Genomic DNA, 25,793 nt, shown 5'->3' with positions numbered 1-25,793 from the left:
CCAGCAGTGGAACCAGCCAAAACTACAATAAGCAAAACACAAGAAAATAAAAGAACAAAGGAGAGTCAGAAATGTCTCATTACTGGAAACGAGATGATCCTGATGCCCGTGAAGGTTTAGCTCCCTCAACTCACGAGAAAAATCAATCAGTATTCTTTGTAACTGAACAAAAACACTAAAATCACTACAGAACCATTCACAAAGATCCGATAATAACAGTGTGGCGGAAGCTCGAAAGCGTGAACCTTCCAAATCACAGTCGCACAGCTGCAAAAATAGTCATAGGAAACAGCGTCCTGTTAATTACAGTGAGGTAGCAGAGAGCCCCCCCCATCAGTTCCCCTAAAACCACCTGTCAACCCCTCCCTTCTCCTCAGCCTTAATTACGATAGAAATTCCAGAAAAGGACAGGCATCAACAACTCCCAGATTTACAGCTCACAGTCACAAAGAACTGTTTTGTAACACAGACACACATGACTCAGCTGTTGTTCCAGCAGTTACAACAAAGCCCCAGATTTATTTGCGTGGGCAACTGTCGCACAAAATGCAGTGGTTATTTCCCTCATCATTATAAGGTCTTTATTAGATGTGCTGTTAGCTTATAGCGTTGGTCGCCTGCATATTAGCGCGTGGATAGACAAAAGACTCAGTGAGCAAAAACTGATGTGTTGCAATGGGCGCGAACAAAATTGCTGCCATTAAGTCAGGCAGTGTTTTGGCCACAACTGCTGAGCACATGGACTGTAGCTGTAAATCCAGGCTGCGATTGAACACAAGTGAACGACATTGCTAGCATCTGTCTTGCAAGCAGTTGGTAAAAATGGTCCACAGGTGGCGCTGCTGAGGTGAAAGCTCAGCAAGTGACAGCGGAGGGTGACGCAGACGAGCGGGCTGCTGTTTTCTTTCTTCATTCACTTAAAAGTGTCCGGCACACTTATGTCAGCGAGAGTTGGGGGGAGGAATCGCTGGACAGCAGGTGCAAAGCAAAAGCGGTCCAGCTGCACAGCTTCCCCGACTGACCAATCGCTACTGGCGTCACACAGCAACATCTCAACCTGATCGCCAAGTCGCACCGCGCTGAACGCAGTGCATGGCGGGAACAAGTGGAACCCTTTAACCGCACACTCGTGCCAGCATCGCTAATGAAAGGAATGACCTTCCATGTAAACTAAGACCAAAGTTCCATCACAGGAATTAGCATCTGTGGTTTAAAACGACAGAACACAATGCTTCTCTTTTTCCAGGCGCTCATATGTTGGTTATTAAAACAAAATAGGTCAAGGACTGTGAGTCTTGTGGTAAATACACAGCCGTACAGTACACATCAAACGCACAAGTGCTCACACATATGCTAATAATAAAGAGCTCCACAGGCGGCAGATCACAGTCACTAATAAGCATACACATTACGATATGAATATAGAGGGTCTGCACACAGTGCGTGGTTTTTATATAAATACGGTTTCACTTGCACTAACAAAGCGGGACGGAACAAACAAACACACTAAAACATAGCATGCAAACAAACACATGTGTTGAGACATTTTAGTGTTTACAGATGGAAATCTGGTAACATTTCAGATGGGGAAAAAAACAGATTTTTGTCTCAAAGCCTCACAGCATTTTGCACACTCGGTCTGTCTTCAGTTAAATCCGTCAACCCGCTCCACCTCCCCCCTCCAAAAAATGTATTTTTTTCCTCTTTCTTCTCTGTCAACAGAGTAAAACCGAGGGGGAAAAAAATCCCAAACCCAAACTAAAGTCAGAATTTCTGAATGTTTTTGACTTACTCACTCTGTCTGGTGTTGATGAGACGTACGGACGGATGATGGGACGATCTAAGGAGCAGAGCTGGCCTGGGCAAAGGTGAGATGCGAGTACGTTCATCAGAGTCCTCCTGACAGCAAAGCCAGAGCAGCACTGAGCCTTTCTCTGGCTCCCCTCCTTCACTCCCTTCCTCCGTCTCTCCTCCTCCTCTCTACCTCTTAAAAAAACTCACTATTTCCCCAGCGCATGCACACACACGCTCTCTCTCACGTAGCAATAATTATACTCTGATTCATAAAGCCTTCCTTTGTCACGTGACACAACACTTCAAATATAAAGCACATTTTTTGACGAGCCACAAAGAGCCTGGAGGGGAAGTCAGTCAAAAAGCTTTGGAAGGACTGAGGGTTTTTTTAATTCTATTTTTCACATGGATTCTTTTTCTCTTCTTCATCACTAAAGTGTTGGTTTACTTTAAAACTGTGTGAGGATGTGGAAATGTAGTCATTCCTGATTAATCAGGTCGTTCCCATCCTTAACAGGACAGTTGTTTAAGCAACAAAATGAATGCTCTGACTCACCACGCAGGATTGTTTAATTGGTCAGTGTGGTGGTACACAGGCGAACAGAAGGTTCTGGGTCCAATTCCAGCCCAGGCTCTCTTCAGTGGAGCCTGTGCATGGTTTCTCCAGATACCAAAAACTTTAAACAGTCCCCAGGTGTGTGTGAATGGTGAGGTGGACGTGACGTGTCCAGGTGGTACTCCTGTCTCTACTCCCCAGCACCCACCTGGTGGCAGTCTCACTGGTATTATATTCTATTTCTGCGATACTCAAACACCGTAGCCTTTCATCCTTGCCTTTAAACGTGGAATAAGGAAGTCGATTTAAATAAACACAGAACAACTGTAGCATTTTCATGGAATTCATCCCATTCAGAAATCTGTAAATATCATCTCAGTTCTTAGAAGTAGCAGAGGTGCATCAGCACCGGGAAAGCCCTGTGTGCCACGGAGATGTTGCGCAACAGGAGCAGTGGCGGCGACAGATTTGGGTGTGCCCCTCTGTGCCCCTCTCTCCACACGAGATCATATGTTTCCAACATGCGTTTGTGCGTTTGTGGTTCTGGGCGTGTGCCCCGTTTTCTGAATGTCATGTTCCTCGGGTTGTTTTGCTTTGCGAGGAGCGCTGCTAACCTCAGAGAGGCACACCTCGGCTGGTACCTCAACGGGTGCTTTCACCTCAGCGGGAGGGCACAGAGGCAAGGCGCGCTGCTCAACAAAGGCAAAACAGGACCAAAACGTTTTTCAAGAGGAAATATGCTTACTGTGAGTGCGAGAACCTTCCTATGTGCACTAATAGTTCTCATACTTCTAAAAAGATGCCCTCCGGGCGCTGTGTTCGACCTCGACAGCCCCCCAAAGGTCAGAGACAAAAGCAGTAAAGTGATCTACTGCAATATCTCTCCAATATCTGTACCTAAGAGCTGTGATAACTGGTGCTCATTCTGTTCGTAAATTACTATAACTGGCTTGACAGGGGCAAAGATCTTATCCTCCGACACACACATCGCAGTGTGTCTCCGCGCTAATGTCAAGCTAGCGAGGAAAAGCCTCCCTCCCGCCAAGCTTCCGATCTTTACAGCCACATGTGGTTGACAGACAGCTACTGGAATATTCTTTTGTGGATACAGCCATGTTGTACATGATCAGAGTGAATGAATGGATAAGGAGCGAGAGTGCACAGCGACACTTTCTTGCAGCAACCTCAAATTCAGGAAGCACTGATCTCAGCCACAGTGCTCCGAGTGTTTCGGCTGATCCTTATCTCGTTTACGTTTGATTTATGTGTTGCTTATGAGGCCGCTAAGGCTAGTAGAAATCCTTTCACTGTTTACATAGCAGTACTAAATCAGCAACTGTGTAAAACTGAAACAAGATGGCAAACACAGCCAGAAATCAAACATAAATCTGACTCAGGGACGCGACCGGAGCCGAAAAGTGTGAACGAGACCATGCAGTTGTGTCAGAAATGGGCAGTCAAGTGTATGATGGCTGTCGCGCGTGTGTCAGTGGATGGAGCGCGCCGCTCTCCTTATTAAATTATGACAGAGGACGATAGCGGGGGGGGTGTTTGGCTTCTGCACGTGCTCCTGCACTTGCGACTGTGTGCGAGCGCGGCCGTGCCTGTGTGCATGATGCGTAGGCAGTAGCGGAGAGAAGGTCAGAGGTTACTAGTGTTTGTGTTTCAGTGTCAGTGAAGTGTGCTCCAGCCTGAGATTTATGATCATTGTGTCTGGGAGGCTGCAGAGTGGGGGATAATGAAGACGGATCAGGGTGCTATCTCTCTTTCAGGGCACCACTGGAAACATGGCCTATGGCCCCCTCCATTCTCATGCCATTAACTTTGGCTCGTGACATCATAACACACTGCCCTGACATCGATCCTAACGCAGAGCACTGTGACAAGAAGTCGAATGCAGAGGGGCCATTCTTCAGAGGAGGCCATCCGGGGAGCAGGTATTGTTCAAAACAACACTTTGCAGCTTCTCTTCGTGCCTTCGTGAGACTATGAAATATTCATGAAAGTATCAAAACTCATTTGCGTGCTGCCGCTTCGGATTTGCATTTGCAGGGCTACGTAACAGAGGCCCGGAGCTGCCGAGAGGAGGAAAAGGCAGTGGAAAGGAAGGAGGAAAAGGGGGGATGATAAAGGCAGAAAGAAGGGGAGGAAGTGAGGTCAGAGGGGTTAAAGAGAAATGGGGAGAGGGAGAAAGAGAGCGGGTGAGGGGGCTCAGCAGCACAGGGAATGTGGGAGGAAAAAGGGGTGCGAAACAGGGGAGAGGATGGAGTAAAAACTGGAGGGAGCAAGGAATTTTTTGAAGGGATAGCTGGAGGGGTGGGGGGTGGGGTGGGGGGTGGGGTGGCAGGTTTTAATCAGTAACAAGATGCCTGTAATGAGATCACCATTTCCCCGCATTCAGATTGATGTCATCTAAAGTTTGGTGCCACATTGAGACAGGCAGGGCACACGCACATGCACGCACGCACACACACGCACACAACACGCACACACACACTAGCCTGCCCTTGCTCGGTTACAGACTTAAATACACATCCTGTGAAATGAAGGAGCTCATTCATCTAGGCTGGCAAAGTGTGCTCATTTAGAGTCCAACCACCTCGAAATAAAAACATACACACGGATGAATACTACTCAAAGGAAAATGAGTTAGCCACAGCAGCGGAGAAATGTATGTGTCCGGGTTTGAAGGGCACGCCGTACGGCGCTGGCGTGCATGCTCTTATTTTAAGGAAACAAATGAGAACAAAGCTCAGAACTTTGAGCCAAAAGATATTTAACTGCAGAAGAAAAGCCAGGAGAGGGAGGAGGGGGGGGGGGGGGGGGGATAAAACTGGAGTGCACAGCGCAACCTGCGCATATTCCGGGGTGCATTCAGAGGCTGTTGACACAGCAACTGGTGTGTGTGTGTGTGTGTTGTGTGTGGTGTGTGCCAGCACATAAGCACTCTGCCTGTTCCCTGACATGTGTGTCCAATGAAAGGTGAACAGATCTCCTGTCTATACTTTCCTCACAAAAATCAGCCATGATGTCACCATGAACCCACACTGAACCCACCTCTGTCAAAAAGCATTACTCCAGCCCTCCCTCCCCCTTTATGCCTCATTTTCTGTTCCACCTCTCCCTCCTTCATACTCTGTTCCTACTTCTTGGATTTTTCAAGCACCCCCCCACCCCTCTTTTTTTTTAAATATTTCCGTATTCTCCAAACTTCTCTTCTGCGTTCAATGTCTTATTCTCTCCTCTCATCCCGAGTCACACTTTTTTTTGGGGGGGGGGGGGCAATTACGGTTTCACTGATCACCAGAGTGCCTTCGCTCGCCAAAAATGCCAGGATGTTGTGATTCTCGTAAACTTTGTCCAAGCTGCGGTTTTTAGAGAGACTTCACTGAGTGCATGAGGGCAAGCCAAAAAATAAAAGCATACGGAAAAAAACAGGAATGGGGAGAACACAAATGAAAGAAGGGAGAGGGAATGAGAGAATACTGGGGAAAAGTGTGGTGGGGGCAGCGAGAAGGCAGCCAGAGAACCACATATGGAAGTGATTCTGTAATTACTGCAAATCTGTGAGCTCAAAAGGAAAGGTCTTCTTTTCCATGCCTCTTTCCCTGCACATAAAACTGCCCTTGTGAGAATGCTGGGCACTAAATACTGAACAGGAAACATCAAAGTTTATAGTATGTGGGACTGATATAAGATTTTGCATATGTTTTACATGTTGACAGTGAATAGGAGCCTGCTTTTAATTCCCTTTTTCCTGAACGGATGTAAAACTTTTTTTTTTAAGTTATCTTTTCTAATTAGCTTTTACATACTGATTAATCCTAAACGAGCAGAGAGATTCCCCTTGGGAATAAACGTAAGCCTCTGATCAGTCACAACAAGCTGGTATCGTTCACTAAAGGCAGACGGAGGGTGAGAGAGGGGGGCCCCTGTGCGCTGGGGGACAGGCAGATATACAGGCAGGCTGTGATGGAGACTTGTCTTTTTAAGCCTCCGGCCAAAGCCTTTGCAGGTGTGTATGTTGGCAGCTACTCCTGTTCTGTTCAGCCTGTAATTATTTCGTGCCCTGCCGTAACGCGTCCCCGTGATGACACAAAACACAAAAAAACACGGCGCTGATTTGCGCTTTCGGACGCGTCGCGACGGAACTTTGATTTATATCGTGTTGTGTTATGCAGTGTAATCCTACCTTGAAAGCCTACAACCGTGGCCTCGACGCTCAGCGCGTTCTCTGCATAGTTTTATAACATTTAAAAGGCTGCGGGCTGGCGGCATGCGCGCATACGACGAAGTTTTTACAAAAACTGTATCGTGGACAGCGTTCAGAGGAAATCCTCTGCGTTTAGGCTACAATGCGCCGCCATCTGCTCGTTCGCTTCAGCGATAATTTCGGGAGTTATCTGATTACCTTCGTGCGTTGCCAATCCCCCCCACCGCGTTCAACTGCTGCTGGACCGCCGCCGATATCCGCGTGCGCGGGGATGTGATCGCGACGCCGAGACGCTTCGGACGCGGAGCGGCCAAAGCCGGATTAGGTGACTGCGGCGATGCCTGATCGAAACGCAACGAGCGGCTACGCGTTACTACCGCGCACAGTTTTGGACGCGTCTGATTAATAGTCTCATATGTGTCTCATAACACTGCATGTACGAGTGTAATACACACAACATAAGTTTTTTTCTAATAACTTATACGAATAAATGGTCAAATGACGGGTTAGTTTGGTTAGTTTTTTGTTTTGTTTTGTTTTGGGTTTTTTTGTTGTTTTTTTTTTTACAAAGTTTCTAGTGGTCTTATAAATGATGCCAGTTCGTATGCGGTTTGTCCACAGCGTTTATTGTTTGTTTAATTTTTTGTACACTGCTTTGTGTACACATGTACATGTTTACATACTTATGTTTACAATATAGGCCAAAGAGGGAGTGGTGTTGTGTACAAGAAAAGTTATCAAATGGGATGGACCAGGTGCAGAATAGTTTCCTCAGCCGAGGAGATCATTAAGCAATTAAGAGGTGACACCTTCAGGATAAATGGTGAAGATGCATGCCGCATTAACTTTTATTAACAACGTGGTCATCCACTCGAGTATCTATTAAACTGTAAAACACTATTAAATAAAAGTATTATAGTGGGCAGAAAAGTAGCTGATCTCAAATTTCCCCAGATGACCCATGTGTAACTCTCTTATAATAAGCACTATGATTGTAAGTATACTAGTGTTAGCAGTAGTATAACTAATTCTAGAACATATGTAAGCGTCTCTCATATGAATGTAATACAGGAGGTCGACTATATTACAACTAATTCTACATCTGCCCTATTTATTTTGCATATAATAAAGAAACGCATCGGCTAAAAATAAAGAATTGCAACATTTATCTTGAGCAACGTTTCCATTTCTATTTTCACTGAAAGAAAAAGCTGATAGACGTGTATCGTTTAAAAAACCGCACTTTTCACACTTTTCCTAACCGTATTATTGGGTCCTCATTGGCCACGCCCACCAAACATCTGCCTGACGCCCGCAAAAAACCTGTCAGAGAGCCCTCATCTGGACCATTTCCGACGCTATGGCTCCCCCTACTGGTCACGGGGGGGTTGCACGCAGCAAAAGTAAACAAAACAATAAAAAGTTCAAGTGGATCTTTTTATTTATTGAAACGCGTTGTCATTTGCTTGCAAACAAGTCTAAATTAAGTAGATCGTTTGAAAGAACATGCCATCGACTGGTGTCTATACTACTCCAATGTTTCATTGCAGTGTTATTATAAAATTATAGTAAATGTATAGTAAATGTATCTAAAATATCTAATTACGTCCAGCTGATCATGCTATTATATAAAACTACACCATGAATTGCTACAGATGCGGCGTTTTCAGTTATGCTGTATTGTATTGCACATGAACATTCACACATAGGAGCAAAAAATATATATAGTTTAACTTTAGTTAGGGGGTGTACTACTACTTCACAAAGTAGGCCAGGTTGAAGAATTTGAGCTCACAGGATAAAACAAATACAATCCAAATAAGCTTTGAATTAATTCTAGCATGCTGTTGGTATGAGGTTTGCGTGTGTGCAGAAGTGCATTGCACGTCCAACGTGCTCCTTCACCCCGTACTGTATCTTTCAAACTTGGCACTTGCTTGTTGTTTGACCGGTTAGCGCCGGGCCAATCTGTGTTTACCGTTTGCGAAGCACGAGCAGTCACGGTGAGCCACGCCCATTGTCCATGTGCTTCCTCCTCCAATCTCTTCATCGCTCCGCTCCACGCGCCCTGTGTTTTGCATAAAATGTGTATCAGTAGGACAGCGCTCCCTCCTGCACATGTAGAGCGCACATGTAGATTGGCTTAACTGAACACGCACCACGCTCGAATAAGCGCATCACCCCCCCCCCCCCCCCCCCACCACCACCTCGGCTCCAAATCCCCGCCAATGAAAACGCACAAAAGCGTGAAGGAGAGAGAGAGAGAGAGAGAGAGAAAGGGGGGGAGAGAGAGAGCGATACCAAGAGTGAGCCAAATCTCCCAAGCAAACACAAGCGCACAAATTGGACGCACAGAGGGAAAAAGGTCACATTTCCTACTCACCTGCAAACGTGATTGCGAGTGGGTGTGTGTCACGCCCGACACCCCGTTCACCACTTTGCGCTGACTCCACTTTCTTGAAATCAGTCTCAACTGTGTCCTCTTCGCCGGTGCAGCATCACAGCATCCACAAAGGTGTCCAGGTATCGGTGAGCGGAGCGGCGCAGCAGATCTCAGCATCCATACCGGGGGAACCTGGCGTGCGCTAGACGTCGGCACCGTATTTCCTTCTCGTTTCGCTCCATGGAAGAGATTCTTCACGCGCAGCTCTTCACTGACTTTCTCGACTCCCATCAGAAGACTTTGGTTCCAGTTTAGTGACAGAGACGGACGCCCATCTTCAGACAGCTAACGCAACCGAAATCCGACAGAGGAATGGACAACAGCCCAGGTAAGAACCCACAACTTTTCCATGTTCGTTACTGTAGCTCAAGATTCCCCTAAAATGCCAACGTAATCGACGTTTAACTGCCGATTGTGGTGAAATGGTGGTAAAATGGTGAAAGCCCAAGATGCTCTCACTTTCATCACATACAGAATTACAATTTTATACAACTGCAGCTTGTAAACTGTTATATGTTCCCTGTTGACCCATGCAGGTGTGATTAGTACTGATTTCAGTGATTTCATTGCTGCATCATTTATGTGTGCCAGTCGGGCTCATGCGCGCGGACGTTTAACCTCTCCAACAGTCTACATCCAGCCGAACCAAAGTTTGTAGGGAACAACTGCAGCCAGTTGTCAGATCTGTCTTGGCCGTAGTACAACTGTCAAGCCAGCGGCACGCGCTCCGTGTTGTGTGGCGACTTCCTGTTTGTGCTGATGAAAACAAACTCACGTGGAGCTTCAGCCCACTGACACGATGGTCATTAACTCGGAAACCGGAAGAATCTCAACCGGCTGGTGTCAACAAGACGGTGCGAGTGGACCTGGGCGTGTTTTTGCCCGTGATCAGGGACTGCGCTGGAAAGAGTCCCATCCAGTAAACTGTATTAGACAGCTTCGTGTCGAGGTCAGCCAAAAGCGTGCGTGTTTGCTCTTCTCTTGTAATTGACGGTGAATCATTTACAACAGGGTCAGTCACGTTCCGGCACAGGTGACAAGAGGCGCGGCCCGTGTTCCATCGACATACAGCTGTAATCTGAAGGGCAGAGTTGACACACCAGCCCTGACACAGAGCCCTTGTTGGATTAATCACATTAATCATTCCGTTATTACATGCACACGACTTTGTTTTCCTTACACAGTGGGCAAGACATTTCCCCACAGCTACATTAAAAGAATATTAAACCATTCATGTTTCTATATTTCACAGCAGTTGTTTGAAATGCTGTATCAACACTTACTTGATTAATTCACTTTCAGTGATTGTAACTAACACACGGAACCAATAAAACAATCAATCAGGTTGTTGGCAAAGTGTTTGCACACATACAAGGATTTTTCCCTTTTTATATATAAAAAAAGAAAATAATATATTTTTTAAAAAGTTTTTGAAATATCAAAATTACAAATTAATCGGTGCTTGCAAAGGTCACCTCTTAAAAATGCAGGAATGACCTCCTTATTGGTACGTAAGCATTATAACTGCATAACCAGAGCAACAAGCTATTTAATTCTGCCTGAAGGTATGCTGTTAATATAAAATAAGACATTTCTGCACACAAAATTTACGAATCAACACTGTATAAGCAACAATAAAACACTTCACTACAGTAATATGTCTTGAATTTATTAGACACAAGGAGACACAAACCAAGAAAAATTCAAAATATCTCACAGTATATGATACATGGTTGATATTAGCAATGGTAGTGCTTCAATTCGTATGTGTTATTTGATAGAATAATTAAATCTACACTTTTAGGTGCAGTAAATGCAAGTCTGATTAAGTCCAAAGAGCTTAGCTTCTCTTCAGCTGTTAGAAAGCAAATGTTAAGCCATGAAATACCCCATCTAAATGTACTGCCCCCTAGCGGCAAAGTTTCATTCCAGAACAGAGGATTCTGGAGCTGAGGTCTAAGCATAACTACTGATTCTTGCGTTGATTCGTTATTATTCGTTCTTATGTGGAACCTAAAACTTTAGTCACTATTGATTCATCAGATTCAGACTGTTGTAACCCTGCCAGAGTCCCACACCAAAAAATGGCTGCAATATTCTAGAAACTTAAATCTAAAACTGAATAATCAGTCAAATGAAGCAAAACAGAACAATCTTTTGCTGCAACAGTTTTCATGGCACCACAATTGACAGTGACCCTTTAAAACAAGGTGCTACTGACTTGGGGTGTAAAACATTTTGCATGGTTTATTGACATCAATCTGTAGACCCTGTTTTAAATGGGACACAAGACTCCATGTGACATACTTTATAGCTACATACCAGGATGCTTACGAATCTGAAATATTACAGAACAGAGTACAAGTCTTCATTGTGCATCTTGTGACCTTCTTCTATGGTGACACACTACTTGATGGTTGAACTGAAGTGTTCCCCCATCAGATCAGGACATTGTCTTTCAAGGAGACACTTTTACAAATCGTCTTTCCTGCAGCCAGATTTTGCAGTGTGAGTGAAATCTGATTGTACGTCTGGGGTTTTGGGGCATACCCTTGCAAAACATACCCCAACACACACACACACACACACAGACACCACGACCCTTTATTATTTTACCTGTGTACTTTTTATGTTTTGACAGTCCGTCCAACTGGGACTAATTGCAAAGCATGCATGCCGTTGTTGCCCAGCGCCTGACTGTGCATGTAGGTGTTGCACAGTCAGCCCACCCTATATAAAACACTGCTCTATTTAATTTGGCTGTTTAATTATGGGCCCCTGGTGGACAGTAGAAGCACTGGCTCCTGGAGCGCCTCTGCGTGTCATTCCTGCGAAAGCTCGGTTCAGAAAGCCTCCTCACGTGGCTTCACTCGCAGAGCCGCGTGCGGCGCGTGAGATATACCCGGGCCCTCCTCCTCTTCCTCCTCCTCCCGCACTCACGGACGCTTGTGCACTGATGCCGCCTGCAGTGATGGAGGGGGAGAGCCTGGTCAGTGGGTCAGCGATTCCACGCATTAGCTTCTCTTTCTCTCCCGTCACGTTTCCCCGCCTCATGCGCCTCTTATTTGCGCTGAAAGCATCTTTCCCCTCCGAACTGCATCACGGGCACTGTAGCAGAGACTAACTCGATCTTGACTTTGCAAACATCTGTGCCCGGCCGGGGCGCCCATCCTCTCAGGGTGCGTGCATCGACCGAAACGTGACTCTGCGCCTAACCCACCCAGCAGACCGAGGCTCAGCGCTTTTATTCAGGATCTAAGAGCTCGAACATTTAGATGCAGCACGCATCATGCGCTGGATGCAGCATCGGTGCTGCAGGCAGAGACACGTTTCTACCGAGCATCCGCGGTTTTGACCTAGTTAACCAAGTGTAAGTTAAAGGAGTCTGTTGCACACACTCAAGTGGTTCTCTTGTTTTGGACAGAAAATAATAAACCACAAGAGCCGAATTGACTCACGAGCAAATAAACACCCTTACAATAAACAATGCCATGTGGACAATTCAAATCTAATGCCCCCTCTTTTATTACTGCTACAAGCTCTGTCAACATTCCTGTCACATTGCCATTGGATCACGTGGCCATCAACCACATTGTTAATTGACAGACTTTTACAAACGAGCACTTGCGCCGGCGCGTGAACGTTTTACTGTACATGTGAGTCTTCAGGTGGACATGCAATGTGTTTGGGTGGAGCGGGCGCGGGTGGGGGCCGGGCCGAAGGCTCAGGGAGAGGTGAAGTTCAGATCTGCCGGGTCCATTTTCAGCCCTGCATGAGTCAACAAAGCGGAAACACGTGCTGGCTCGGGGATTATCAAAACATCAGAGCGGAAACAAATGCAATGAGCAGCAAAGAGCAACACAGGGACGTGCCCGCTGCAAACGTGATATTTAGAAGTCGGACACATGCAATCTCGAATAAGTCTTTGGAGCGTTAAGAACTATTTAACTATGGTTTTCTATTCCATGCGGTCTATTAAGTCGTCATCTCAGTAGACCGGTGCGGTGTTCTCTTGCAAAACGTGACTCGCATAAACACCCCTGTCTATATGCTATAGTTCGCGGTCGGGCTGTTTGTAAACACAGATCTGTCTTGGAATGGTGTATTCCGACACGAGGCTGCAGGATTAGGTGCGGGCAGTAACCGTGTCAGGAGTCCGCGCATGTGAGGCGGCGGTCAGGTGTCGCGCTGCTGGCTGGCGCTGGGCACGGTGCCAGGAGAGCGAGGATATTATTGGAGCGGAGGCAGCAGCAAACCCCGCAGACACGTGAGGCCGCGTCTCAGCTCATCCGCAACGCATGACTAGAAGTCAAAGAGAGGAGGGAAGAGAGAGTCTGAAGCGAAACTTTAGAGAAAGAGAGAGACATCCAAACGGGGGGGGAGGGCATTCCACATGTTTTCACGAGTTCCGAACGCATGCTGCGGTAGCATGACGCGGGATTAATGCAGGAAAGGAGAGCGCTGTCTGCTCTGTTGCTGTGCCACATGCGGTATTTTTAGCGCCTGCTTTATCCGACTGAGCGCACGATTACGCATGTTGCACCCATGATAGGGCAACGGAGCTGAGGAGTCTCAGAACTGTTCTCTGGTTGTGCAACATTACGTCACATTATCCCCACAGGACATGAGTATTGGAGATTGATTGGGTTTTTAAATGTGGCGTTTCTGGCCCCGAACCTGCAGGTATCTCATCTCCACCCTTTCCCTAATTTGCAGGAGGAGGAGTGATCCTGTACGCAGGCTCCTCTGGCAGCTCCAGCCCCAGCCCAGGGAGCCCCTCGAGCGGGTACCAGACACAGTCACCTTCCTCACACTCCCAGCCATCCTCGCCAGAGGAGGTTACCTTCACGGAGATCGGGGTGTTGAAGCACAGGGCAGGCGGGGGCACTACTCCCTCCTCTAAATTGGTGTTCCAGTTCCCGGAGGTCTACAGCGGACCCCCAGCAGCAGCGGCCACTCCACACCACACATTCGGTCACCCCATTGCAGGAAAGAGGCCATGCGGGTTTGCAGGAACTTTCACAAGTTAGTGTCTCTCTCTGTAAATGCTTTTGTAGACTTTTACCATTTTTTTTATTTTCTAAAATCTAATTGTTTCTGGACTCCTTCATTTCCAGAGTCAGGTGGGATGGTCCTGCTTTGCAAAGTCTGTGGAGACATTGCATCTGGTTTCCATTATGGAGTGCATGCGTGTGAGGGGTGCAAGGTAGGCGCCTCCCTCAGGAAACTAATGATGCTCGCAGTTCTTTCCGACATATGCACGCAGTTTCACTTTGCCCATGTTTATTTTTTTTCCAGGGTTTTTTCCGCCGCAGCATTCAACAGAACATCAACTACAAGATGTGTGTGAAGAACGAGAACTGTCTCATCATGCGCATGAACCGCAACCGGTGCCAGCACTGCCGCTTCAAGAAGTGCCTGTCTGTGGGCATGTCGAGAGATGGTGAGACAACCTGACTTTTAATGAGAGTTTTGTTGCTGTGCTTTGATCAGCCCAGAGCAGGAGGGAAAAGCTCAGCCTGAAAGTGGCACAGCGGGCCCCAATATGTAGGTCTGTCTGAAAAAATACCACACAGGAAGTCTTTTGAGGTCATCATGCCAGTAGCACATTCGCTCCCTCATGCTGACAGCAGACCTGCTCCTACATGTCCCCTCTCTGTCTCCACTTACCACCTGGCTTTGTAATTTTCTTGGTTTCTCGGTGTCTTTCTCCTGCCCTTGGCACCATCCTCCCACTAGACTTACCTCTGTGCAGCCCCTCCCTCTCCATCTGACCCACTGTGTTCCCTCACACCCCCCCCCAGATGATGATTTATGGGAAGAAGAGCCTTGAAGTCCCCAAAGCTATCCATCATCTCGAAAATTGCAGCAAACATCAGAATTATTTTGGGAAATTGGAGCAGGGTCAGCTCGAACAATCACGTGCGCGCCAATAGACCAGTTCACTGCAGCTAATGAGGGATGTGGCGATAATTATTCGAGAGCTGTGGAAAAAAACAGGCAGTTTTGACAGATTTAATCAGGCAAAAATGGCCACATCACCTTATTTTGTCTCTGATAGCTTAACTGTGATTGATCACCTATCGTCACAGTTTTAAAAACACAGCTGGCGTGACCTAGAAAAACAATATTTTAAAAAAAGAAAAGAAATGGACGATAGTGTAGTCATGCATCATGACCTACTTGGTGTAGTTTGCCTCTCTTCTTCCTCCCAGTATGGTTTCTTCTTATCTCCGCCCTCCAGTACCCCACATTGCCTAATCTAGTAAAGAGGTTAGTGTTATTTCTATGTGTGCTTGACACTTCTGGTGCAGAGGGGGAAAAAAACAACAAAATGTGAACACAGAGTGGCATCCACGCTTTAAGGGAAGGAGGACCACAACCTAGAAACCCCTTTTTGCTTTGTTTCCACTTCACAGAATAAAAAAACAGGAAACCCAGAATGCTACCCACAAGAAATAGTTGCACAGGGTGACTGTGGTCCGTGCGCTACGATGAGGCATCCACTAATGATGGCACATTTTTCAGAGTTTAAGTAGAGCATCATTTTCAGAGCTTACCAGAACTGGGTTCTTTTCAAGCACAGTGGAAGGTGCAGTGTTATTGGCCCAGGAGCAAGAAATAATTCCAAAATTTAGGAAAACTATTCATTGATGGCACTCACTTCACTCAGGAAACTCGTGATATTGCATGTGTGAATTTAAATTGCTTTTATTTCTCAATGCTGCATATGGAAGCTTTTAAATAATTAAAAAAAATGTCCCTGCTGTTGCACAATCTCTGTAACACTTTGAAATGAGGAGCCTTTGAAGCTGTGGCTCTTCAACTTTTTCCTTGCCTTGTCTAATTTCACACCGCGCGTGCACGCACGCACCTCCCACATGCACACATGGTGGCGCAAACTCGCACGTTCCATTCGCCATTGTTTCCTGTCAGTCCTTTTCATGTTGATGCGGCTGTCTCCTCAACTCGTTTCTGCACATCAAGCGCACCTCCCTCGTCCCTTACTTTCTCACGTTCTCAGTGCCAGTGACATCACGCTCACGTTGCCCCACTGCCCTACTTACCAGCGGTGGGAGGGCGCAGGAGATGAAGGAGACAGGGGTAGATGAAGGAGAGGATGAGGCAGATGGTAGCAGGAGGTCTATAAATAGCCTCTCCAGCTGATGGTTACTGTGGGAAGGGAGGACGGGCTGAGTGAGAGAGAGAAAGTTGTCATCTCAAAAAAACTGACTGAATTCATTTAACAGTGCAGAAATGTAGGTTTAATGTATAGACACAGCAGCAGCTCTGTGTTCGGTATTCAGTATTCATTGCTAATATGAACATGATTTATGGAGACAGTGATGAGCATCTTGTGTAATTTCCATTTTCGTCACAATGATCTGATCTCTTCGGACGTTTCGTGTCTCCCTCAGCTGTGCGTTTCGGACGCATCCCTAAGAGAGAGAAGCAGAGACTTCTGGACGAGATGCAGAGCTACATGAACAGCCTGAATGAGTCGGCCAACATGGAAATGGACTCCAGTCCAGTGAGGGAAACGCCTCCCAACCCAGAAGACTGCAGCTCCAAAGAGGCTATCGGAGCCATCTCCAGAGCATATCGCAACATCTTCAGCACCAGCAGCGATGGCGGCAGCCAAGAAAGACCAGCCAAGATGGCCAACATCTCCACCAACAACAATAACACCTCCGCCTTCTCTCACGATGCCAATTTCCAGCACCGTAACTCCACCCAGAGTTACCACTCTTGCCCCATTACCCCTGCCGCTCATTGTCCAGTGACTTCCAGTGATAACAAACAGGCATTCCGCAACGTGGACAATAGCGGCTACGCCTTCTCCATTTCAACCAACAACAACTATGAGCAGCCTCACAGCACAACAAATCCCAGAGGCACCTCAGGTGATTACAACAGTTTTCACAGTGCAGAAAACACCCCAAATCAGCCCTCGTGCCCGTGGAAATTAGCTCCAGGATCCAAAGTGCTGGTAAGGAACCCAAAACAGACAAAATTCTATGGAGACGGGAGATTGTCTGTAAAACTCATCAGTTGTATGTCTTTTGTCCCTCTCTAAGGCCTGCCCACTTAATGCCTGGCCTGTGTCCGGACCAGAGCGTTCAAGTCAGGAGATATGGGAATCTTTCTCTCAGTGCTTCACTCCTGCAGTAAAAGAGGTTGTAGAGTTCGCCAAGGGGATCCCAGGGTTCCAGGAGCTCAGCCAACATGACCAGGTCATGCTGCTCAAATCAGGCACCTTTCAGGTAATGGAACCATTTGCACTCATCATTCATTCTTCTCTGGGCTTTCTAAAATTCTTAACTTTATTGCTTTTCACTCACAGGTTCTGATGGTGAGGTTCTGCACTTTGTTCAATGCTGAAAAACACACGGTGACCTTTCTGAACGGCCAGACGTACCCCCTGTCCTCACTGCGGGCCTTGGGCATGGGCTCTCTCCTGGACGCCATGTTTGAGTTCAGTGAGAAGCTGGGCTCTCTGGGCCTGGAGCCCGACGAAATGGCCCTCTTCATGGCTGTTGTCCTGGTTTCTGCAGGTAGGCAGGGGACATTATTTATTGACAAATGCTGCACGCAGGTTATGCATCACTCTGACATCTATGTCAGCCGCTCACACTCACGTTTGTTGCGTCCTGCAGACCGTACTGGGATCTCAGACATGCGGGCTGTGGAGCAGCTACAGGAGAGCCTGATCCGCGCTCTACGGTCACTCATCACTCGCCATCGCCCTGACGACACCGCTCTCTTCCCCAAACTCCTCCTGCGTCTGCCGGACCTTCGCACGCTCAACAATATGCACTCTGACAAGCTGCTGGCCTTCCGCATCAACCCTTGAGCAGGAAGCTTACATGGGCCGCCTACAGACACACACACAACTTCCAAGAGAGAGACGTCTACAAAAATCCAGGGGCATAGACCTGTGCAATAAGAGGAATGTGAATTAGAGCACAACAAACCGCGTTTTTTGAGCAATCGTTGATCTTCTTGCACCGTTTCAGATAAAAGAACCATCCAGACACAAGCTAATTTATACGAAGAACCTTAAACACCTCCTGACAGGCCTGTTCCAGTAAACCATATAAAAGATCACATAGAGTACTGTAACTATGATCCTTTTGCACAATCATTTGTACATTTCTTCATTTTGTCCAATCAAACTACGAATAAAAGCCAGCACAGGTTGAGATCAGCAAGATGGAAATCGTAGCTCCAAAATCTTATGACTTTGGGACCATTTGTAAAGACTCTCAGTTTGTGCTTCAGATAAAGGGACCCTGTAAATAATATATAGTTGTATCTGAATTATTATGGTAATTGTGCATCACACTCACCATTGTTATTATTGGAATGAGACTATTTTTTAATGTGTCACTCATGCAATAAGATCCTTTTTGTCTTTTTACCAATTCTGACTGATCTTCCAGAAAATATGCTTAAAACCTTGTGTTTAGTAAAGTATGCCATCTTTCATATGTCAATGGCATTTTATGGATATTATTTCACAATTCTGTGTCACTATATCTTCACATCTGAACAGATGGAGACACTCCATGCATGTTGGTTTTTGTAGATTATTTGTTTATTTTTGTTGCTGTACATATTATGTTAGCCAAATGTGTAATGCATTGATGACTGTAAAGACAAGATGATCAGACAGATGAGTTTGATGTAAAGAAGAATGTACTGTCCTGCCTGCAGCAGGTACGGGTTCAGTCGTGTCAAAGGGTGCTGTGCACAGAATAATATGTGGTAGGGATTCTTAAATATTTTAGGCACATTTCCTGCTGTCGGATGATATCAACAACCAGCATTATCCCTGAAATCACCAGCACTCGCTCCACGTGCACCCTCCCTATGACCCAATGTTTGTCATACAAACAAGAGATATTTTAGGGTGAGAGATCTTACTTGGTCCTCTCACTGTTTGTTTGATTATGGCTAACTGAAGACATCTTGTATATTTTGAAAAGCTCTGTTCCTAAATAGAAATTACATAAAGTTCAAATATGACTCAATATGTTCAAATATGTGAGACTATTTTTTCCCATTTGGGGGTTGATGCAGCTGATGAAAGCTTAGAATTTAGCTCTTATAGATGTCAGAAATAAGACATATATCAGGCAGAGATTAATGTTCTTATATAAAGTATTAAAACGTGCCCGTGTGTGACATTTAGAAGGATGCGTAGCTGTGCAGTATTTTAATCTCGACGAACATAAAATAGCCTACATAAACTAGCCCCGTCTCGAATATACCCGTCGAATTTTGGAGGACTGGAAACCGGTGCGAGTGCGCCCCCTTGTGACCAAATATTGAATACAGGATCCCGGAAGTGCCTCATCCTTAGGTGACGATGGCAGGCTGCCTCACAGTACTTCTACCCGTGGTATTAATTCGGTCCTTCGTGTCGCTACTATGGCACCGTTTTTAATTAACAGGGTAAGACGCAACACTTAATAAAACACAGTAAACAAAAACATGTTGCGTAGGTCCGATAAAATGTGCAGCTTTAATGTATCAAACGTTATTCGCTTCGGCTAACGATGCTAACGCTGACAGACAATTGTATTTGTTTACACTTTAAAGCTTTAAAGTAAAATATTTTAAATACGAAACGTGTTTCTCAAGAACACCTGTGTGCCGTTGAGTAAATTGTATCACACGTTATAAGATTCTTCTACTGTGTTTCTATTCAGGCGCTACTAACCAGAAGTTAGGCTCCCGGTCTGACCTCAGGGGGGCGCAGTCGGTCACACAATGTTTGTGACCGCGTATTTTGCCGTGATCTCCCTGCTGGCCCTGTGTGTTGGCCTGGAGCTCACCGCACGACGTCTGACACCACCTGAGTCTTCTGCTGCAGTCAACCCAGCCTTCCGTCGCTTCCAGGCTACATTTCTCCGAGCATACCTTCTGGCACTGTGGGCAGACTGGCTCCAGGGTCCTTACCTGTACAAGCTGTACCGCCACTACAGTTTCCTGGAGTCCCAAATAGCCATCTTATATGTGTGTGGCCTGGCGTCCTGTGTTCTGTTTGCTCCATTTTCAGGCTGGCTCTCTCAGGCTTTGGGCCGCAGACATACGTGTATTTTCTTCTGCCTGTCCTACGCTACCTGTTGCCTCACCAAGTTGTCCAGAGATTACTTTGTTTTAATAGTGGGGAGGATCCTCGGGGGGCTGTCCACGTCCCTGCTCACGACCACATTTGAATCCTGGTACGTGCACCATCATGTAGAAATTCATGATTTTCCAAAAGAGTGGATCCCAACAACATTCACCAAAGCTGCGACCTGGAACCATGGCCTCGCTGTAGGGGCTGGACTGGTGGCAAATTTACTGGCTGAGTGGCTCCACTTAGGACCAGTGGCTCCTTTCCTACTGGCCGTCCCCTTCCTGGCTTGCTGTGCCTGGTTTGTGCTAACAGACTGGGCCAAGGAGGAGGCTGAAAAAGGTCCTGAAGGGATAAAACAGACCCGGCCCCTAGGAACTCTGAATGGAGGGGTTACCCATCTGTCGGCGAGGGCTCGGTTTTCACGCAGCTGTAGCGATGGTTTGCGCTGCCTGCTCTCAGATAAGAGAGTTATGCTCCTGGGTGGAGTGCAGGCTCTGTTTGAAAGCGTCCTCTACATTTTTATTTTCTTGTGGACCCCAGTTTTAGATCCTCACGGATCCCCTTTGGGAATAGTGTTCTCCTGCTTCATGGCTGCCAGCATGGTCGGCTCCCTGCTTTTTCGAGTAGCCACATCTACACGCTACCATCTCCAGCCCGGCCATGTCCTCTGTGTGGCTGTGTTGATGGCCTTCTTCTCCTTATTCATGCTGACCTTCTCCACTGTCCCCGGTCAGCCCAGACCTCACGAATCCTTTCTGGCCTTCCTGCTGCTGGAGCTGGCCTGCGGTCTGTATTTTCCCGCGCTCAACTTTCTCCAGGGCAGGATTATCCCGGAGGAGAAGCGTGCCAGCGTGCTGGCCTGGTTCCGGCTCCCTCTGCACCTGCTGGCCTGCCTGGGGTTGCTGGCGCTGCATGGGGAGGTATCGGGAACTGGGGCTGGGGAGACGGGCAGCGGCACCAGACACATGTTTGGAGGCTGCGCGGTGATGATGCTGGCAGCACTGATGGCCGTAGTCAGTCTGTTCACGCTGGGGAGAAACGACACAGACTTGAAACTAGAAGGCTCGCGGGGGGAGGGGGAGATGTACTGAGGATGGCTTTTAAATTTCCTATACTTTTATGTGTCTGAAAGTTTGAAAAACTCTGCTGTGTTTTACATAAAACAGCATCTTGCCAAATAGACCAGTGAGGAACAGTGAATCGATGGTTCTCCGGTTTATTTCAAGGAAATATGTTCACGCAACCACTATATTGATATTTTGAAACACGGCACATCGCTTTTATCGTTCTATTCACTGTCCACTTGGTGTTATCATCTCATTTGGGACCACCTCTGATGGGGGTGTGTAATATAGATTGTGCTTTAACATATATGATACACTGAACAAGATGTGAACTCAATGACTATTTCATGAAAGAATGTCATGATGGTTAATTAGTATGCAAAAATCAGTCTTGACAGAACCTACTGCGGTAACTAAACACAAAGGTCAGATCAGTTTAAGTTTGCAGGACATATTCTTGTTTCTCCTGATATTAAAGAGTTGCTTTGTCTATATGTAGACATGCTGAATTAAAATATTGTCATTTTGTTTCTTTATGCCAAAAATGTAAGTTTTTATTTCTGGTTTCACAAATTTTATGATTTGGGCTGTTTTTAATAAAGTCCAGTAATTTTATCAATTTAAAGCTTCTTGTTTTGTTTTTTTCAATCATCAAATAAAATAGTTCAATATAGGCAAACCTTAAATTTATTGATGATATCGCGTCATTTTAAGGATTTAAAAGTTGTCAGAGGCGTAATTTAAGCATTTAATAGTGAAGTTTCTAGATTCGTCCAGACGGGCCTCGCACCCCCTTTTTTCAGAAGCGGTGGTACAGTCCGAGCGGTTCTCTCTGGTTCTGCTTCACCTGGATGCTGCTAGAACCTCCATCTGGGTGTAAACTCCATCAGTGTTCCGTCAGAACGGCTTCGGGCTCAGCTGACACGACGAGCAGGACGGTTTCTGGACCAGCGACAACCGAGACGAATTTGACCCAAATAAAGCAAATCAGCAACATCCGAGAGACAGACAGACATCATGACGCAGGGCAAGGTACCAACTTTGATGCCATGTTTTTTAAAGCATACGCACTTGGGTTTGCTGGATGGATCCTGGATTATTATGTAACGTGATCCAGGGTAACGTTTGGGGTGAAATGCGTCACTGGTCATTTTTGCCATGCGGTGTCACTATGACAACCAGTTTCTTTTTGGGGCACCGTTCGTTTCTAGTTGAATAGACAGTTCTGGAAATATCTCTGGAGACGTTACAATCCATCAGCACCAGTAGATAATCGATTTTTACAATGTGTTGCTTCCTGAACAGCATCTAAGAGGTCGATATATTTTTAAATACAGCCACAAACGTCTCAATTTACTAATTTATCATAGTAGCCTGAAATATCAGTATCAAGTAATTTATGTAACATACGCTATAAGGACACATGCAAGCTGAATTTGATTGATTTTTTTAATGCATGTTATGTAAAAAAGAACTAAAAGATGAAGTATTTATGTCTTTTGGCAAAAGCTGGCACCAGCGACCAAGACTGGTTCCTTCAGCAGTCAAACCTCTGTGGCACCAACTCCTCCCAGCTACGAAGAAGCCACCGCAGGTCAGCACCTTTTCCTTTAGTTTATTTCACTACCTTCTACAGTTCAGTTAACAGTTTCCAAATTTTTCAAATATTTTGCATTCCTGTGAGAAGAAATCTGCCATCTTGTTTTCTAGGCACCAGTGCTCCGTGCTACAATGATGTGGAGATGCTTACAGAATCCAGCTGGAATGACTGCAACATCAGGAGGATCTTCATCCGTAAGGTGAGAGCTGTAACGCCACCTTGGTAACAATGTTAACTCTGCAGGTGCTGTGGATCTCAAATGAATGATCCCAATTTTCATACAAACCCAAAAAAACTGTTGTTGTTTTTTTGTTTTTTTTTAGGTGTATGCCATCCTGATGATCCAGCTTCTTGTCACACTTGCAGTTGTGGCCCTTTTTACATTCTGGTGAGTGTCCAGTCAGCTTAACTCACCTTTTAACACCTGGGCCAGTGTTAACTCAGTGATGGCGTCTCTTTCAGCGACCCCGTGAAGGATTACATTCAAAGCAACCCAGGATGGTACTGGGCCTCCTAGTGGGTATCAGAATCTCGGACAGGTTATCCCACATGTTTGTGTAGTTCTCAGTCTTCTAACAGAATCTCCCTGTTGCTTCTAGTGCCGTGTTCTTCATCACATATCTGACACTGTCCTGCTTCACTGCACCAAGGTGAGTTTAAGGTCCTCGTAATTTTGGGAGAATGAGGTGTGTATGTGATATAAAACTGAACGTACTCTTCTTACAGGAGACAGTTTCCATGGAATCTAATCATGCTCGCCATCTTTGTAAGTATTGTTTCTCTAATTTTGTAGGACTAACATGTCATTTACTGGTATATTGTTGGTGGATAACCTCCGTAATTTCTAGATTTAGGTTATTAAGGAATTTGTCTGTATTGGTGTCTCATTTCAGACCCTGTCGCTCTCCTACATGACAGGAATGTTGTCCAGGTACACCTTTATTTACGCATGTTATTTTGTGTGACTTTATTCTGCATCTTTTTGCCACGTTGGGGTTTAAACCTGACTTGTTTTTTAAGTTTCTACAACACCAAGTCGGTGGTGCTGTGTCTGGGCATCACAGCAGGAGTCTGTCTCCTCGTCACCATCTTCAGCTTCCAGACAAAGGTCGGGAAAACTTTGTTTTTTGTGCATTTCATATCTTTGGTCGAGCTGAACCTCATGGCACTAACATATAATGTCATCTACTCGTCCAGTTCGACGTGACATCATACCAAGGTGTGCTGTTCATCTTCTGCATGGTCTTGTTCCTCTCTGGTATCATGCTGGCACTCATCCTCCCCTTTAAATATGTAAGTACAACTATGGCAAATATATTAGCTTGCTGCCATTATGAGTTAAAACACAATAATCTATCTTAGAAATCTTATTGAATCCATCTCCCCACTCAGGTCCCCTGGTTGGATACGTTATATGCTACCTTGGGGGCCATACTTTTTACCATGGTAAGGATGCCGCTGTCAAACCATCGCATCATTGATATATATTCAGTACATTAAGTGTTCTTTGTTTTATTTTAAGTTTCTAGCATTTGACACCCAGCTGCTCATGGGTAACAAGCGCTACACCATCAGTCCGGAGGAGTACGTGTTTGCCACTCTCAACATCTACCTGGATATCATCTACATCTTCTCCTTTTTTCTCCAAATCTTTGGAACGAGGCGGGAGTAAATGATCACCCTGTATTTATTTTAGGTGGAGACATACGTGATAAGAATCCTTTATTTGGTGATTGTGATGGCAGTGCACACTCTCTTAAACAGCTCAAGTTCAAAATTATTTGCCTGATACTGGGCACGGGTATCTTGTGAAATTAATTTGGAGTCATCTGTGTATATGACAGTCTTCCAATGTCAGTGATTCCCTTCCAAAATATCTACAGCTTTCCCTTCCATTCTAGAATGTTGTGAGCCTAAACTGTGAGATCAGCTTGTTAGCTTTAGCAGCTTTTAAACCCTGCAGTGATCAGTGATTGTTTTCCACATATACAAAATGAACCCTGAAGTTGTATGTGTTGTTAGCTACAGTATGTCTCCATAAATGTGCCAACCCTCTTGCTTTAAATCAATACTCTAAGGCTCTCTAACACGATATGCATGACTCTTAATAAGCTAACTATACCAAGTATGTTCACCTTATCCTAATGTGACAGAGAAACGACGCTTTAGAAAAGCTTAATGTTTTGTTGGCTTTCATCACTCAGTATCAAAAGTCCATTAATTCCAGTCGATAGTTTTATCTGTTCGCATGTTTTTATCGGCTTCATTTAAATCCACTGCTTCATGTTGAATTTTGTGCCATTTGAACATCTGAGCCATTACCCTGACATTGTACATTATTAATACTATTTTCCAGTTGTGTATTGAATATGAAATCTGATGAAAGATTGTTTTTATGACTTTTAATTCACAGTGTTTGTCACTCCATTAAATGCAACATTGACATTATTTATATTGGCGTGCCAAAAAGATGTCACTTTTAAAAAAAAGATCTACATTTAAAGAGGAACTCGGATGCAAGATTTAATTTTATTCTAATTTTATTTTTTTATGAGAGAATTATATTGTATATTTTAGATTGTGATATAAGGGGGGGTGGAAGTTTGAATAAAGTGACCTTGGAACACATTTATTTGAGTGAATTCATCTTGACTTTTCATGTTAACTTTCTGTGGTTCTGTTGGAGATAATTAAGTAAAATTTGGGGTCGAATCTTTTCTTACCGGTTAAATTTTGCCCTTCGTTGTTAATTGATGCCTATTTATGCAGATTGAACTTTTTATTTTCATTTATCGTATTCTCTTTAATAACATTTCTTCATGTAATTAATGTAAATTCAAATTTACAAAATGCAACTTGACTTCGAAGTTGTTGATGCTTTTTCTCCATGTGATTAAAAAACGAATTTGGAAATCGTTGCCGGCAAGCGTGACATAATATTAAATGGTCTCCTCCATTATAAGGAACCAATCAGATACAGCCATACTGGTACGTC

At 45.3% G+C, this 25,793-nt stretch overlaps 4 protein-coding genes and 2 long non-coding RNA genes across 11 annotated transcripts in view; 3 read left to right on the top strand and 3 right to left on the bottom strand.

The window, feature by feature from the left end:
- Positions 1 to 6,914, bottom strand: part of rarga (retinoic acid receptor gamma a) — a 35,706-nt gene extending 28,792 nt beyond the window's left edge. Inside the window, exon 1 of one of the 5 annotated variants that reach the window (XM_057042024.1) lies at positions 6,762 to 6,914. The gene's annotated coding sequence lies outside the window, so the exon portion shown is untranslated. Of the gene's footprint in view, positions 1 to 1,792; positions 1,951 to 6,542; positions 6,715 to 6,761 lie in introns of those variants that run through there. The other 4 variants (XM_057042026.1, XM_057042023.1, XM_057042028.1 and 1 more) reach the window with 4 other exon arrangements.
- Positions 6,915 to 7,981: 1,067 nt separating this feature from the next.
- On the bottom strand, positions 7,982 to 9,086 carry LOC130530655 (uncharacterized). Its single transcript, XR_008951892.1, has 2 exons — positions 8,947 to 9,086; positions 7,982 to 8,631 (listed from the first exon to the last, which is right to left on the bottom strand). It is a non-coding gene; the product is annotated as an uncharacterized LOC130530655 (long non-coding RNA).
- nr1d4a (nuclear receptor subfamily 1, group D, member 4a) lies at positions 8,849 to 19,040 on the top strand. Of its 2 annotated transcripts, none has more exons than XM_057042020.1 (8): positions 8,849 to 9,334; positions 13,723 to 14,031; positions 14,124 to 14,212; positions 14,305 to 14,449; positions 16,425 to 16,996; positions 17,085 to 17,270; positions 17,351 to 17,561; positions 17,664 to 19,040. In XM_057042020.1, the coding sequence occupies exons 1-8, from the start codon at positions 9,319 to 9,321 to the stop codon at positions 17,858 to 17,860; spliced, it is 1,725 nt and encodes a 574-aa protein (XP_056898000.1). In that variant the 5' UTR covers positions 8,849 to 9,318; the 3' UTR covers positions 17,861 to 19,040. The 2 variants fall into 2 exon arrangements, with proteins under 2 accessions (XP_056898000.1, XP_056898001.1); XM_057042021.1 differs by lacking the exon at positions 8,849 to 9,334 and adding an exon at positions 13,125 to 13,273.
- Positions 10,663 to 16,310, bottom strand: LOC130530656 (uncharacterized). Its single transcript, XR_008951893.1, has 3 exons — positions 16,074 to 16,310; positions 15,190 to 15,268; positions 10,663 to 11,969 (listed from the first exon to the last, which is right to left on the bottom strand). It is a non-coding gene; the product is annotated as an uncharacterized LOC130530656 (long non-coding RNA).
- A 291-nt stretch (positions 19,041 to 19,331) lies between the features above and the next one.
- On the top strand, positions 19,332 to 21,823 carry mfsd5 (major facilitator superfamily domain containing 5). Its single transcript, XM_057042030.1, has 2 exons — positions 19,332 to 19,464; positions 19,722 to 21,823. Exon 2 carries the CDS (start codon positions 19,783 to 19,785, stop codon positions 21,223 to 21,225), a length of 1,443 nt encoding a protein of 480 aa, XP_056898010.1. The 5' UTR covers positions 19,332 to 19,464; positions 19,722 to 19,782; the 3' UTR covers positions 21,226 to 21,823.
- A 172-nt stretch (positions 21,824 to 21,995) lies between these two features.
- LOC130530653 (protein lifeguard 2-like) lies at positions 21,996 to 25,426 on the top strand. Its single transcript, XM_057042032.1, has 12 exons — positions 21,996 to 22,230; positions 22,708 to 22,792; positions 22,909 to 22,997; positions 23,122 to 23,186; positions 23,261 to 23,314; positions 23,398 to 23,448; positions 23,525 to 23,564; positions 23,692 to 23,729; positions 23,819 to 23,906; positions 23,996 to 24,091; positions 24,191 to 24,244; positions 24,321 to 25,426. Exons 1-12 carry the CDS (start codon positions 22,216 to 22,218, stop codon positions 24,468 to 24,470), a joined length of 825 nt encoding a protein of 274 aa, XP_056898012.1. The 5' UTR covers positions 21,996 to 22,215; the 3' UTR covers positions 24,471 to 25,426.
- The last annotated feature ends 367 nt before the right edge of the window (positions 25,427 to 25,793 follow it).

The sequence above is a fragment of the Takifugu flavidus genome, chromosome 8 (genome assembly GCF_003711565.1).
Source record: "Takifugu flavidus isolate HTHZ2018 chromosome 8, ASM371156v2, whole genome shotgun sequence".
In the NCBI taxonomy this organism is placed as follows: Eukaryota; Metazoa; Chordata; class Actinopteri; order Tetraodontiformes; family Tetraodontidae; genus Takifugu; species Takifugu flavidus.
The sequence above is the reverse complement of the archived record's forward strand: the minus strand, read 5'-3'. Positions and strand labels throughout refer to the sequence as shown.

Excerpts from the sequence above, each read along its gene's own strand:
- nr1d4a (XM_057042020.1), top strand. Across the intron at positions 14,032-14,123 it reads GTTTGCAGGAACTTTCACAA|AGTCAGGTGGGATGGTCCTG; the intron begins GTTAGTGTCTCT and ends CTTCATTTCCAG. Across the intron at positions 14,213-14,304 it reads ATGCGTGTGAGGGGTGCAAG|GGTTTTTTCCGCCGCAGCAT; the intron begins GTAGGCGCCTCC and ends TTTTTTTTCCAG.
- mfsd5 (XM_057042030.1), top strand. The coding sequence starts at position 19,783 with ATGTTTGTGACCGCGTATTTTGCCGTGATCTCCCTGCTGGCCCTGTGT.
- LOC130530653 (XM_057042032.1), top strand. Across the intron at positions 22,998-23,121 it reads GGAGGATCTTCATCCGTAAG|GTGTATGCCATCCTGATGAT; the intron begins GTGAGAGCTGTA and ends GTTTTTTTTTAG. Across the intron at positions 23,907-23,995 it reads TCTTCAGCTTCCAGACAAAG|TTCGACGTGACATCATACCA; the intron begins GTCGGGAAAACT and ends CTACTCGTCCAG.